At 47.0% G+C, this 15,907-nt stretch overlaps 1 protein-coding gene across 1 annotated transcript; it reads left to right on the top strand.

Annotated features, from left to right (window-relative positions):
* Positions 1–575: 575 nt before the first annotated feature.
* gtf3c4 (general transcription factor IIIC, polypeptide 4) lies at positions 576–11,634 on the top strand. The gene is made up of 5 exons (XM_056432534.1): positions 576–890; positions 4,339–6,123; positions 7,665–7,795; positions 9,226–9,314; positions 11,385–11,634. The coding sequence occupies exons 1-5, from the start codon at positions 576–578 to the stop codon at positions 11,447–11,449; spliced, it is 2,385 nt and encodes a 794-aa protein (XP_056288509.1). The 3' UTR covers positions 11,450–11,634.
* Positions 11,635–15,907: the final 4,273 nt, after the last annotated feature.

The following is a 15,907-nucleotide window of genomic DNA, read 5'->3' as shown; positions in this document are numbered from 1 at the left end:
CAATGGGGTCTCAATATACTTCTTTTCTTTTTACGAATCTGATGTTTCACTGAAGAAACAATTTGTCATCCACGATATTAAATACCTCGCTGGCACTGCATATGTAGGAGCCTCTTTGAAAACACAGCTCTGTGTGAAGTTTTGTCTTTAAAAAGAATGAACTTTTAACTTTTAACTTTTAATTAATCGCAATTTCAAAATGTGCGATTAATTAGTTAATTTTTTTTAATCGATTGACAGCCCTAGTTATTAGTTTCAGCCCAGGGCGCTGAGTCTTTATGGAGGATTGTGACTGAAGCTTCCTCTGTGCGTTTAATTAAGAAGTCAACTTTATTGCTATTGACACACACACACACACACACACACACACACACACACACACACACACACACACACACACACACACACACAGAGAGACACGCACAGAGACAGGCGCACACACACACACACACACACACACACACACACACACACACACACACACACGCACAGAACTATTTAACTCCGCGGAGGAAGTCCCTCCTTTATTTCCTCCCGCGCTCGCTGACGTCACTTCCCCCGCAGGGTCAAAAAACATGGCGGCCGCCAGTGAGTCAATTTCGGCAACAACACCGCCCGGAAAAGTAGTCGTTAAGACCGAGCCAGAAGCCGACGATGACCTGCGCATATTCCCGGAGGAGGCGCCGGTCCGGCGGGAGCCCGTCGTCCCGCTCACGGCCCCGGTCAGCGGGCTGCAGCCGCTCGCCTGGTCGCAGGACCACCGGCTGGCCGTGTGCACCACCAGCTCCGTGTCGCTGATGGAGCTGGTGTGCGACGTGCACAGCAGCAAACAGGAGCTGACGCTGCACCGGACCTCCATCCCGGTCCCGACCGAGACGAATACGCTGCGGGTAAATATCCACCGGAGCTTAAACCCGCTGGCTCGCGCGAGCGCGGTGACGTCAGTCACGTTCGCTCCATGAGCGAGAGCGGGTCAGCTGAGACGGGGAGGCTCGTGGAGCTCAGTGTGTCTTTAAGTCTCTGCTAGTTGTCAGATGTAGTGTTAGGAAACAACAACAACAACAACAACCAGCTCCTTTACTCTCTCCTCTTCCATTGAAGTGGCTCTAGTAAGATAGAGATAGATATATACTTTATTAATCCCCAAGGGGAAATTAGTTCTCTGCATTTAACCCATCCTTAGTTATGAAGGAGCAGTGGGCTGCAGTGATGCGCCCTGGAAGCAACTGGGGGTTCAGTGCCTTGCTCAAGGACACTTCGACTTGCAACTAAAGTGTATATTCTTAATGGGGAGAGCGGGGATCGAACCCACAACCTTGGGGTTGTAGGACGACCCCCTTACCCCACTGAGCTACAGCCGCCCCCAAAATGGGAAGTTCTCCCGATTCTCCAAACTGTATCCTCTGCTCATCTTCATGACCCCCCCCCCCCCAAAAAGAAGTTCTGTAGTCAGAGGTTAGCCAATGACTAAAAAGACCCAGTCGTCACCTTTTATTGTATTAAACTGTGTTAGATGACCACAACGTACAGTTCATGCCTACATTAGAAACCATATGCATATAATCGAATAATAACCAACTTATACCCCCGTTTTAAACGATACGCATCTCCATCCAACCGGATTGTTCTTGTATGTGCACTTGAACCCGTTTACAAACATCCAAGCGCAGGAACAAAAAGCATAAAGTCACTTCCAGCTTTAATCGTCAGCCGTTATGGCCTCGCGAAGCTCACGATCGTGAAACATCGGGCGCACCATTTGTTGTTGTCGTCCGCTGTGATGCCCTTCTGTGTTTGACTGCATGCAGATGTGTGTCATTGTGTTGTTTTTGTCGCGTCGTGGACTGCCAACCGTTTCATCCGTCGCGGGGCGGCGGGCCGATCGGCGGCGACGCCGTGACATCTGCGCGTCTCTCGGAGCGGCGCTGCTTCTGTTTGCCTCCTCGTTCGGCAACCTGTGTCAACACGCCTCGGCAACGCTGCCAAGCCGCCATCCTCTGGTGCGCTATTAGTTTGGCGGCGGGGTGGAAATTGCCTGTATTTCCGTTATTTACTAAACTAAACTGAAAAATACGTGTTTTTTAAATGGCGGCGGAATACAAATGTTGATGGAAAGAGAAACAATCTCGCCCGCGGTTGAATCGGCCTCGGCGCAGCTGCTCTGGCATGTAAACATGATTGTTTATAGGTTCGTCTCCACTTCCAAAAATCCACTTGGCAGATGAAGCGCTGGATGGAGCCGCGTTTTATAATCCGCTCGGCACCGCGGCAGACAGGCGGCGGTGCTTTCCTGCTGTCATTTATAGATATGATGAAGTGCTGGTAGATGGGAGGGCCGCTGGGCCGGGAGCCGCGGAGGAGGCCCCGCTGCGTCTGGGGCTCGCTGCGGGTTTGGGTTTCCGCGGCGCTGGTGGACGCTCCGCTCGATGGAGCCGGAGTGAGCGGACCGCGTCGCCCGTCTCTCCGTGCGTAATGTGTCCCCGGCTCCTGAAGAACGGCTCGCTCTGGTTTCCTTTTAGTTTCTCAGAAGTCAAAGTAAACACTAGAGTGGAGATTTAGAGGGTTTCAAAAAGTCAGGGTTCATACTGTTGTTGACCTATGGATTCCCAGGACTTTAAACCAAATTTCCACGACCAAGCATATATATTTATATATATTTTAAAAAATATATATATATGTATTAAAAAATATATATATATGTTTGGTCGGGTAAGGGTTAGAATAAGAATTCAATCAGAATAAACATTTATATATATATATTTATTCTTTTTAATCAAACTATAGTTACGCATTCATTTGCATCACTTAAGGTGTATATATATATATATACTAGGGCTGTGAAACGATTACAATTTTTAATCTGGTTAATCACAGGTTTTTGTGGATTAATCATGATTAATCACATATTACCGATATTCTCGGTATATTTTGTGAGAACATAGAGATTTATGACAAAAGACGGATATATACATTTATACATTCTTCTATACAATGGTGCTGCAACTCAGCAGTTATTTAGCAGTTTTCTTCCATATGGAACATGAATACATCTTCATCCTAAACAGAATGTTTAACCCTCCTGTTACCTTTCGGGTCAATTTGACCCCATTCAATGTTTAATGTCGGTGTTCTTTGGGGTCAATTTGACCCCAGGCTGTTTTTCACTGTGTCAAACATATCAGAAATATCAACTTTTTATTTATTTAAAGGGCTATTTAGGTAGTCAACAAACAAACATAAAGTACCTCACACTTAAACTTGGGAAGCAATATTAATTCTAATAATTTTCTGAGGTTTTAATTGCTGGGGTCAAATTGACCCCGAGGGTAAAATATGTTAGTAAATGTAAAGGTAACAGGAGGGTTAAACAGAGCATTTTTCTCTTGTTTGTCAACCATTAACTCCACCATGATACAATCTAAAGGTGGACAGATTGACAAGTGACTTTTCTTTGCTCGGTCCCGATGCGCCAAGACGGAGCTCTGTGGCGCGCCAGACGGAGCTCGATAAGTGTTAACGCAACGCGAAGAGACAGAAATGACATGCTGCTGTGGAGATACGATCAACAACAGACGTTTAGTTTAATAAAAGAACAAAGACGTGCTCTAGAGAACATGTCAGGGGCGGGCCAATCTTTTAATGTCATGCGATCTACCGACACTACGCCGCGATCGACTGGCAGGTCGCGATCGACGTGTTGAGACCCTGATCTACAGGAAGTAAAAGTCGGAACAAGGTTTCCGGAGGTGAACCTGCGGAAGGATCATTACCGATGAACAGACCGTCTGCATGAGAGCGGACAGAGTTCAGATTGAAGTGGTGGATTGGAAGCTCATTTTGCAAGTGACTTTTTTTCCGTCCCGACGACCAACAACAGACGGATTGGAAGCTCATTCTGCGCATGCGTTAAATGCGTAAAAAAAAAAAAAAATAGTTAAACCTGTAATTGGATTAACTGAGTTAACGCGTTATTTTTCACAGCACTAATATATACATACATACATTAAATGTTACAAATGAATGAGTGACTATAGTTTGATTAAAAAGAATAAATATTTTTATAAATGTTCATTCTTTTAACTAAACAGCTTAAATTAATTTATGAATTTAACACATTTCCATGACTTTTCCAACACTTTTGGAATAATTTTTTTTTCTCCAAGGACTTTTCCAGGCCTGTAAATGTCCAGGTTTTCCATAACCGTATGAACCCTGAAAGTGTTCTTTAATTTTTCTCTGAATTTGCCCATCTGCAAATGTTGATGCGTACGTACCCGACCTTTAACCCCCCCGATGTCGCTTTTTTTCTTTTCGTTTGTGACCCTTAACTTTTTGAAGGTGGGGCCCGCGGCGGAGTTCGCCGAAGCGGCGGAGGCGTTGTCGACCCACTCGGACCCCACGGTGAGACAAGTCTTCATGGCCGACAAAGTGATGAACCCGTCGATCGCGACGCGCAAGGGAGTCAAGTACGCCAGCTGGTCTCCGCTGGGCTGCGACCTGAGCGGCCGATGTCTGCTCGCCTGCCTCACGCTCGACCACAGGCTCACCGTCCACCACAGCCACAAGCGCCTGGAGTGGATCGTGCTCGTCGACCTCACGGCGAGGTACGCCGCCCGGCTCGAGGAGCGCGGCTACTCCGGGAAGGACGGCGAGCCGCCGCGCGCCGACCTGCTGGACTTCGACGAGCTGCGGCGGCGCTTCCGCATGCAGACGCCGCTGCGGATGGAGTGGTCGAGCGTCTACACCACCAAGCAGGTGCAGCCCAACAACAAGTGCCGAGACGCGGAGATGGTGCTCCTCGCCGTCCTCATGGAAAACGGCGACCTCGTCCTGTGGAAGTTCTCGCTGCCCCTCTCGAGCGACGCGGGCGTCTCCTTTTACGACATCGTGGAGTCGGGCGTGGCGAGGCCCAGCGACCTGGCGTGGTGGGAGTACGAGAGCGCCGACCGGCGGATGAGCGGCCTGATCGTCGGCAGCGAGGTGGGGCCCGTCAAGATCATGCCGGTCAGCCTGTCGGGCGTGAAGGGCTACTTCACCCTCCGCCACCCGGTCATCCTCTGGAAGGAGTGCGACGAGATCGCCGTGGAGAACCTCAAGTGCGTCCCGATGATCCACCCCATCAAGAAGTCCAGCTGCAGCCTCATCGTGGCGTCGCGCGGCTGCTACGTCTTCTGGTGCCTGCTCATGATCTCGCCGGCCGGACTCAACGTGCACAACTCCCACGTGGCGGGGCTGCACTCGCTGCCCGTGGTCTCGCTGGCGATCAGCCGGCACAGCGTCGCCGTGTACACGTGCTCCGTGGACGGCTGGATCAAGAGGCTGACGCCGACGTTCACGGAGAGCACGCTGATCTTCAAGCAGGAGGACATGCTGCGGCCCGAGAGCCTCTGCGAGAGGCGGATCCACGGGATCGCGGTGAGCCACAACGGGGCGTACATCGCGCTCGCCAGCACGCAAGGAATGGCCGACGGCTTTCATCCCATCGACAGGACTTACCAGGTTCACTTTGTGACCCTGAAGACGGCGGAGGCGGCGGCGGCGCTGCTGCTCAAGTCGCCCACGCAGAACATGTACAAAGCGGCCGACCTGCTGGATCTCGTGCGGTGGCAGATCTTGAAAGCCAAGTGCATCCCCGCGTCGCTGCTGGACGAGCTCGACCGCAAGATCCAGGCGGCCGACTCGCCGTACTTGTGGCGCTTCAAGCTCTTCTTGGTGCGGGTACTTTACCAGTCGTTACAGCCGCCGCTCACGGCCCACTGCTGGAAACCGACGGAGGAGAAGGTGGTTAGAATGGAGGAGGAGGAGGAGGAAGAAGAGGAGGAGGAGGAGGAGGAGGAAGAAGAAGAGGAGGAGGGCGGAAAGGACGACGACGACGACGACGTTGCCGAGACGCCGCCGGGGGGGGAAGGCGAGCGCGGCAAAGTGAAGCAGGAGATTGTGGAAGAGCAGATGGAGGAGGTGCAGGCGTGGATCAACGCGGTGGAGAGCCACATGATGAGAGAGAACATGAAGAAGGTGCTGGGGGTGGTGTACCTCAACACCTGCATCGCCCAGAACACCAGCATCCCCACCTGTGGCCTGGTGGACTTCCTCTCCAGAGACAGTAACGACAGGGCGTCGGAGGTAAACCTCACTGTTCATTAGTTATCACCACCAAATTATCTTTTAAATAATTGTTCCTGATCAGAGAGATGCTGGTCCAACACACTGCAGCAGCACAGTGTGCTAACGGTGTGTCGACTACGGGAATATTAAAATCCTATGTGGTTCCATCTGTCAGCCGTCGCTTTCACATCTCCCCCAAAAAGGTCACACGAAATGGTCTCATTAGTTCTTTAATAATGCGTTTAAAAAAAAAATGTGTATCCCATTGACTGTATAAAAAGTGGCCTGAAGCTCCGAGTTCGGCACTTTGTATTTGGTCCGCCTCCATCTTGGCTTTTTAAGAACCAGCAGTGACACGAGGGGGCGGAGCTACAACCCAACGCTTAATAAGGCTTTTACAGGCTACCACAAATGTTCAAATGAACCGCCATGAATTGAAAACGCAGTGTGAAAAGTTAAAGCTGTAAACTCTGACTAATCCCGGTCCTGACCTGTCAATCACGAGGTAGCCACGCCCTAAAGTAGATCCCACTTTACGGTCTGTTTTTATTCTAAATGGACCATAATTTACATAATTAACATCCTGCTGTATTGAAGACTTATTTACTGAAGGAATAAATCAAGAGAAGTAATCTTCTCAATAGACTTCTGTACAATCGGATTTGTTTTTGCAACCAGAGGAGTCGCCCTCTGGTGGCCGTTAGAGAGAATGCAGGTTTACGGTACTTCCTGCTTTTGCTTCACCCTTCAGAGCCGGAGGTAACCGCCTAGTGTAACCCAATGGGCTTTTAGTTCTGGAGAGAAGGGCCCGTCTAATTGATTTCACCCAGTCGTACAGTGTGACGTCACCACGGCACATTTCACGGGATCTTAAATTGCAACTTTGGGTTTAAGCTCTAACACAACTATTTCCGTAAACCGTGTGCTTCAGCTTTCACTAATATCCCATTACTCACACACTGGCTGCTGTTCAACAAAAATGTTTTTTCTGTAGTAACCAACTACAGAAATATCCAAAATTGTTCAGACATACATTACATTTAGCTGACGCTTTTATCCAAAGCGACTTACATGTTTCAATCATACACTGTAGACACACAGGGAACAGTTCAGGGTTAGATGACTAGGGCGGGGATTGAACCGTCAACCACCCGATTGAAAGACAGACCGGCTAACCACTGACCCACAGTCGATATATATATATTTATTTATTTATTTATATATATTATTTATTTATATTTACATATTTATAAATATTATTTATGTATCTCTATTTATATCTATTCATTTATATTTATATATACATTATTTATATCTATTATTTATATATATTTATTTAAATGTATTTATTTATTTATATAGATTTATTTATTAGTGAGTAATTTTGTATTATGTTATTGTCGTGTATACAGGTAAGGATGCATTTAGGTAAAATCAACAATCTTGAGCCTTTTGCGCAGCCGGTGCTGCGAATCAGTTCCAATTAAAAATGTTAATCCTTTTGTAGAAAACGACTGAACTCGTATTGTGTGTGTGTGTGTGTGTGTCATCCCTCTCAGGTCCTGATTGGCCACATCAGGAACAAGCTGAACAAGCAGACGTTCTCCGAGCGCTGCAGCCTGTGTCAGGCCGTGCTGCCCTTCTCCGACCACAAACAGGCCGTCTGTAAAAACGGTCACATGTGGCTCAGGTACCTTTGAGATGAGCTTCTCTTCCACAAGTTCAAAACGAATCCACTAACGATGCTTTTTAAAATGGCATTATTAGCTTTAGCTTCCACGTGCCTGGCGGGGGCCATGAAGCGAATCTTAATGCCAAATTTCTTCCTCTTCTTCTACTTTCGCTTCCTCTTTCATATTCATCTTCTTCTTCTTCTTTCGTTTCCTCTTTCATATTTATATTCTACTTCTTCTTCTACTCCTTCTTCTTATTTGTATTCATCTTCTTCTTTCGCTTCCTCTTTCATATTCTTCTTCTTCTCCTTCTACTCCTTATTCGTATTCATCTTCTTTCGCTTCCTCTTTCATATTCTTCTCCTTCTACCTTTTCTTCTCCTTCTACTCCTTCTTCTTCTTATTCGTATTCTTCTTTCGATTCCTCTTTCATCTTCTTCTACTCCTTTTTCTTCTTCTACTCCTTCTTATTCGTATTCTTCTACTCCTTCTTCTTCTTATTCGTATTCTTCCTCTTTCATATTCTTCCTCTTCTACTCCTTCTTATTCGTATTCATCTTCTTTCGCTTCCTCTTTCATATTCTTCTCCTTCTACTCCTTTTTCTTCCTCTTCTTCTACTCCTTCTTCTTATTCGTATTCTTCTTCTTTCGCTTCCTCTTTCATCTTCTTCTTCTACTCCTTTTTCTTCTTCTACTCCTTCTTCTTATTCGTATTCTTCCTCTTTCATATTCTTCTTCTTCTACTCCTTCTTATTCGTATTCATCTTCTTTCGCTTCCTCTTTCATATTCTTCTCCTTCTACTCCTTTTTCTTCCTCTTCTTCTACTTCTTATTCTTCTTCTTCTTTCGCTTCCTCTTTCATCTTCTTCTTCTACTCCTTCTTATTCGTATGCTTCTACTCCTTCTTCTTCTTATTCGTATTCTTCCTCTTTCATTCTTCTTCTTCTACTCCTTTTTCTTCCTCTTCTACTCCTTCTTATTCGTATTCATCTACTTCTTTCGCTTCCTCTTTCATCTTCTTCTACTCCTTTTTATTCTTCTACTCCTTCTTCTTATTCGTATTCTTCTTCTACTCCTTTTTCTTCTTCTTCTACTCCTTCTTTTTATTCGTATTCTTCTTTCGCTTCCTCTTTCATATTCTTCTACTCCTTTTTCTTCGACTCCTTCTTCTTATTCGTCTTCTACTTCTTCTTCTTCAGCGGTTTGTTTATCTTCACAGAGCAGTCATCAAGCCTCCCACCTTTTGATATTTACCCACACGCCACTCTCAGCGTCTCATAAATATCAGCCGCCGAACTGGAATGTGGCGCCTCTGGTGGCCGCTGAGGGGAACGCGGTGCCCGTCAGTCGTGCCTCAGTACTGCTCCTGCTCTCCTGTGTGTGTGTGTGTGTCTCTGTCCCTGCCAGCCAGCTCTCTCTAATGCCGTCCTCTCGCTCTCTCCTCCAGGTGTGTGTTGTCATACCAGGCCTGCCAGACGCTGACGTTCAGACGTTGCCTCCTGCTGGATACCATCGCCAGGCTGCCAGAGCCTGAGGGTAAGCGCCACTTTCCATCTCTCCCTCTCTCCACCTCCGTTTCACAGTCACGCTCTCGGATCAGCCGTCGCCTCCTGTCAGCTTCGCCGTCGGGCCTTCATCCCGCTCTGCCACGCGGGGCGTCGGCGGGTTTGACATTTTGGATTTTTGGAGTCGGGTCGAGAGAACGAAAAAAAAAACGTCATCCTTCACGAACGCAAATGATTGTAGAAATTAGCATTTTAGTTTCGGAGAAGTGTTTGAATTGGATTGCTGTGTCTCTTCTTTGGGGCTAATTTATGATCGGCGGTTCTCATTGGTCAGAAAGCTCGGGTCTAATTTCTGGTGTTTTTTTCGGTTAAAGATTAATTTTTTCTGTCTGGACCGAACAGTACAGGACAAACGCAATAATGGACTACGATGTTTTTAGTTTTTACAAATGTAGTCATGTCCGATATGCAGGGTTCATACACACGTCGATGGATTTCCGTGACTTTAAACCAAATTTCCATGACCAAACATTTAGTGAAATCTCGTGTGTGTATACATGGAAAAAGTGAGAAAATGTTGTATTTAATTAACATATGAATATAACACATTTCCAAAGCTTTTGGGATTAAATTTTTTTCCATGACTTTTCCAGGCCTAGAAATAACTTTTAAAATTCCATGACTTTTCCCGGTTTTCCTAACCGTATGAAGCCTGCGTATGTAAAGTATTTAATGCTGAATTAGGGGAGGGTCAATTGTCTTTTGTCACACGTGAGCACGACAAAGACTTCAGACGGGGAGCGTATCTGGCGGCGTGACCGGGAAGATCAATAGACGACACGCTGCGGCACATCCTTGAATTATTGATAATGCCATCCGACGTCTTCATGTAAACCGATCAACCGGCTTCGATCGGCCCGTCTCACAGATGTTTTATTGAACTCCGAGATGAGCGATGTATTATTTAAACTGAAATGTATTTGTCTGGAGCATCAGTCCTTGACTCATAATAAATGCATCGTCATGCGAGTGTGACACCGGGTGCAGTCAGATCGACCAATAAGCTGGAGCCGGCTTCATACACATGCTGACCAATGAGCCGGCTTCATACACATGCTGACCAATGAGCAGGCTTCATACACATGCTGACCAATGAGCAGGCTTCATACACATGCTGACCAATGAGCAGGCTGCATACACATGCTGACCAATGAGCAGGCTGCATACACATGCTGACCAATGAGCAGGCTTCATACACACGCTGACCAATGAGCAGGCTCCATACACATGCTGACCAATGAGCAGGCTGCATACACATGCTGACCAATGAGCCGGCTTCATACACATGCTGACCAATGAGCAGGCTGCATACACATGCTGACCAATAAGCAGGCTTCATACACATGCTGACCAATGGGTGTCCAGGACTTGAAACCAAATTTCCATGAACAAATTTATTTTTTAAATCTCAGTGCATGCATGAGAAAGTGAGAACATTTAGTATTTAAACTAACAATAATAATTCCAAAGCATACAGAATAACCTTAAATGACTCAAATGAATGAGAGAAAATAGTTTTGATTAAGAGAATAAACATTTAAGTCTTCAAGTTAAGGTGAAGAGCGTAATGCCGGCTTATATTTTGAGCGTCATTCTTTTAAAAGCGTATTCATTATTTAAAAAATAGGAATATAACAAATATCCATGACTTTTCCAAATCTTTTGGGATTTAGTTTTTTTTCCCAGGCCTGGAAATAACCAGGTTTTCCATGACCGTTCAAACCCTGTAGAGTAGCATGAAGAAATGATACTAATTCTGACCCGGAAAAGCGTACAGATTTGATCATGAACCGTTTATCGTGATTTTGTTTGCCGCTTAAAGAAAAAATAAAATAAAAAGCCAAACTAAATGTGTGTTGCGATGGTGCTGGGAGGGTTGGGCTCATCATGCTGCATGCATCCCAGGTGTTTCTGGCCCCGGACCCCCTGAGGCCCCTCTGGTCGCTGTCGTTGTGGCGTCTGTCGGTATAAACGTCGTCTCGGCTTTTGTTTACTCCAGAATCTTCCGGTCCGATCAGAACTTGTTCTGTCTCCCCCGCAGATCCCGAGTGGATAAGGAAGATACTGCAGGCGCCGTGCACGCTGTGCGACTCGCCCATGATCTAGAGCCGGCCGGCGGAAGGAACCTCGGGGCCTCCCCGCGGCCCCCGGAGCCTCCGGAGCCTCCCGCTCCGACGCAGCAGGGTCAACTTGTCAGACATCGCTGTTCAGACTTTATTTTATTTCATGTTTTATGTCTTTTTTTTTTATACTGTCATCTTAAAAGTTCCAATAAAAGGCGTTTTATTATGCGTTTGAGTTCGTATTTCCTCCCCAGTAGAACCTCAAGAGAAGCCCCCCCCCCCCCCCCGCAACGGCTTTAAATTTGTAATTTTAAAAACATTTTTTGTCTCAAACTTTACAGATTTCTATATTTTCTCCGTCCTAAAACAAATTCCCAGCCACACGCTGTGTTTGCGCGAGGGGTGCAAAAGAAACGACAATTTAAAATGTACTTATATGTGGAGCTTTCTATTATTCAGGAGGACTTCAGGGCACCATAAATAAGCTCCCCCATTTTTCCGTATGTTGACTTTATTTCCAAACCTTTTGGTGTAGTTTTTATTGCAAGTAAGTGGAACTTACTCCGCGAGTCCTATGTTAGCGAGGGCTTCGTTTCCACGCTTCTCTTTTTGAGCGCAACAAATAATACACTGAATAATACATACTCTTGAAAGAAAAAAAACTCAACATACCTACTTTAATTGGCACTGTGAAACAATTTCCACGCTCTGGGTGGAGGAGGAGGAGGGATGTGGCGGCGCTCAGTCATTCCCTCAGATGAGGACTTCTGCTAATGTAAACGCAGAAGAGATGGAGCGGCGGCGAGGTGGAGGCGATGAGCAAAGAGAGGAGGAAGAAAGCGGAGAAAAAAAAAAGTGCTTAAAAAAAAAAAAAGCCCGGCGCGGTCCCGTCCCGCGGGAACGGCGCCGTAATGAGATTCAGCCGTAATGAGGGACAGAACACGGCGCCAGATGTGAGTAATTCTAATCAAAGAGGGGAGGGTGGCGGTGATGGAGAGAAGGTGTGTGTGTGTGTGAGAGCATATTGTTTAATACAATTAACCCTTTTTTCATATTCGGAGGGAACGAGGGCTGAAGGGCCCGGCCCCCGTGTTCTGGGGACTCGGGAGGTCGGCGGCCTGGTGATCAAAGAGGGAGCCGGACCTGAGAGGCTGGGCCTCCTCTTCCTCTCATCCTTTACATCAACGGGGCCCAGCTGAGGTGGGCTGGGTTCTGCACCTCCCTCCGGTGACACAGGAGATGATAGACTGCCCCGGGGCGAGGAGAGAGAGGGAGGGAGGAGGGAGGAGGGAGGAGGCAGCTCGGCTACAAACACACAGGACTTCAAGAAAGAGGAACTTTTCCTTTATTTCATTTTTTTTAAATATATTTTTTATAAAGCCCACATTTCTTGACCCATTTCCCGGTGACGGTTGGGTGTTTTTGGGGGGAGAGAGGGGGGGGGATGCCTCCCGCTTTACGAGAGAGAGAATCATTTATCACATTATTCTGTGCAAAAAGCATCCGCGAATGAACTCGCAGAAAACTACAGGACTCAAATATCCAATTAAGTCAATTTACTACAATGTAAACGTAATGATAATTCACCGGAACGACCCGGTTGTCCAGCTCCCCGTCGGTTGATCCCGATTACAGTGAATTCCGCTTCTGGTGCAAAGATCCTCCGGGATGTGCAAAAAAAATATACGACCCATTTGGATTTCTTTTTTAATTTTATTTACAGGACGTACAAAGCAATTCACGCCGAATGTCGAATCCTAACTTTGGAAAACGCGTGTTGGAAAAGAAGTGTCGGCGCCGCCTGGAGGAGCGGTGGCGGGTAATGAAGCTTAATATCTGGGCGTCACATTAAAGTACCTGAACGCCTCGTAATGAGCTGGAGGCGGCGTGATGTGTTTTGGTGCCTTCATGGCCTTCAGGCCTCGGTAGGTCAATCGCTGCTTTGTGACGATGCTGAATATTAATATTATCAGGGTGCGTACGCGTGTTGACCAATGGATGTCCAGGACTTTAAAACTACATTTCCATGACCAAATATTTAGTGAAATCTCCGTGTATACACGAGTATATAAACCTTAAATAACACACAAAAGTGGAAAAAAAGAATAAATATTTCTATGAAAGCAAAGTGCATAAATGAACATATGAATATAACAAATATACATTTTTAAATTCCATGACCTTTCCAGGTTTTCCATGAACCCTGTTATTGTTGCATCATCGTGTGGATGTGTAAAGGTACTTGTGATGTGTGAGTTATTTAATATCCAGGATTACTCACGGACATTTAGTTTAGTTCTTAAACAGTTTGATTGAAAACAATTAGAACGAAGCAAAAACATTAAAAAAAGAATCCATAACTAGAGGATGTTATTCTCATCCCCACAATATGAATATTATATTTTATTATATTATATAAGAAGGTTTATCTAGAAGAAATGTAAGACGACAGACTAGTTTCCTTCCTGGAAACCCCGTCAATCTTTTTCCTGAACTCTCGTTCTCTTGGAGGAAGCTCAGAAAAATAAATGGACAATTATGGAATATGCACCAATCAACAAAAAGCACATCATTACGTTCCAGTAGTAAACATGAGAGGTGAAGGGCTTTGCAGCTTCACCGCAAATCTATATCCCGATCGATTTGTTTGATAAATACAAATGTTTTTTTTGTAAAAAATGAATAAAATACATATTGGATTAGTTGTTATTTATTGTCTCCTCCCTTTCTTCCAGTCTGTGAAGTTCGGGCTCAGCGGCGAGTCAGAGTTGCATCATCGCACCGCTGCAGCTGCTGACTCTCTCCACCTTCTCTCCACCTCTCTCTACCTTCTCTCCACCTCCCTCCACCTCCCTCCACCTTCTCTCCACCTCCCTCCACCTTTCTCTACCTTCTCTCCACCTCCCTCCACCTTCTCTCCACCTCCCTCCACCTCTCCACCTCTCTCCACCTCCCTCCACCTTCTCTCCACCTCTCTCCACCTCCCTCCACCTTCTCTCCACCTTCTCTCCACCTCTCTCCACCTTCTCTCCACCTCCCTCCACCTTCCCTCCACCTTCTCTCCATCCTCTCCACCTCCCTCCACCTTCTCTCCATCCTCTCCACCTCCCTCCACCTTCTCTCCACCTCCCTCCACCTTCTCTCCACCCTCTCCACCTCCCTCCACCTTCTCTCCACCTCCCTCCACCTCTCTCTACACTCTCTCCACCTTCTCTCCACCTCCCTCCACCTCTCTCTACCTTCCCTCCACCTTTTCTCCACCCTCCCTCCACCTTCCCTCCACCTTCTCTCCACCTCCCTCCACCTCCCGGCGAGGCTTCTGTTTCTAAAGTCTTCTAAACTGAGCCCCCCCCCCCTCCTCCCTCCACTCTGTCAGTGCTAATGAAGTCAGTATGCAAGCCTGTCTTCTGCTCCCGCTGAACCGGCAGGGTGAACATGCTTGTCTAACTGGTTGACTCCCCCCGCCCCCCCCCCGGGGGAGCGGAGGGAGGGAGGGAGGGCGGTGACCCGCGACCAGCCGAGAGGTTGTGCTGGGTGGGGGTGGGGGGGGGGGGAGGAGGTTGTATGTCCATCATTAGAGTCACTATTTGTTCCCGGCTTTGGAGAGCGCCGAGGTGGAACTAACACGGAGCAGCAGAGTGGACCCGGAGAGGGAGGGGCCACTTTTTACTGCTACATTAATTAAGCTGGCCCTCAACATGCTCCCCTCGTCTGCTCTTGTTCGGCTACAATTAGGCGGAGGGTGGGTGGGTAGGTGGGGGGAGGCTTCCACCCTCTCTGTGCTCGCTCCATCCTCGCACCGCAGGAGGAACGACGAGACGTTCGCGCTCTATCGGTTGCTGTGCTCAGAGATCAGAGGGGTGTCAGACGCTCACGCCGCATATCACAGAGCATCAATCACGGGCCACGCGGAATCCCCTTCAAAGTGCATTATGCAATATGGCAGCAGGAGGAAACGTCTGTTTTACGAAGGGCGGGAGCGAACGATGACTCTCATGGTTTACCAGTTATTCCTGTAAACCGGGTAAAAGTAGTGGCCACACAGGTGAGGGATGCAAAACGTCAACAGTCCAAACTCACACACACGTTCTACTTACAATGATATCAAACATTTAGAATAAAATCAAGGCTTTGGATATGTCCGTCACTTCGGCTCGGTAAAGGATTTAAATGATGAGCGGGTCGCCTGGACGTCAACAAAGCTACGAGGTCGGAGCGCTCACATCCCCATGTTTAATCGCGTGTAAATCGATGCTCCCCAAAAAATAAACTAGAACGGGCACTCGGTAGAGCGCATACCTTCGCATATCACAAGATTGGGCATTGAATTATGAAAATGTTGGCATTAGTTGCATGCCAATTGGATACAAATTTACCATGCTATGGTAAAAAGAAGATGTTGACCTTTTCATGACCTTGACCTTTGACCCGATAATAACCAATCATCCCACCAAATTTCATGCGATTCGGTTTAATACTTTTTGTGTTTTGTGAGGAACAC

This window comes from Pseudoliparis swirei, chromosome 15 (assembly GCF_029220125.1).
Source record: "Pseudoliparis swirei isolate HS2019 ecotype Mariana Trench chromosome 15, NWPU_hadal_v1, whole genome shotgun sequence".
Classification (NCBI taxonomy): Eukaryota; Metazoa; Chordata; class Actinopteri; order Perciformes; family Liparidae; genus Pseudoliparis; species Pseudoliparis swirei.
This window is presented reverse-complemented; position numbering and strand designations above follow the sequence as displayed.

What these genes read in the sequence shown, in the direction of transcription:
- gtf3c4 (XM_056432534.1), top strand. Translation starts at nt 576, where the DNA reads ATGGCGGCCGCCAGTGAGTCAATTTCGGCAACAACACCGCCCGGAAAA. An exon ending in CCGAGACGAATACGCTGCGG is followed by an intron (nt 891 to 4,338) that starts GTAAATATCCAC and finishes AACTTTTTGAAG; the next exon opens with GTGGGGCCCGCGGCGGAGTT. An exon ending in CAGGCTGCCAGAGCCTGAGG is followed by an intron (nt 9,315 to 11,384) that starts GTAAGCGCCACT and finishes TCTCCCCCGCAG; the next exon opens with ATCCCGAGTGGATAAGGAAG.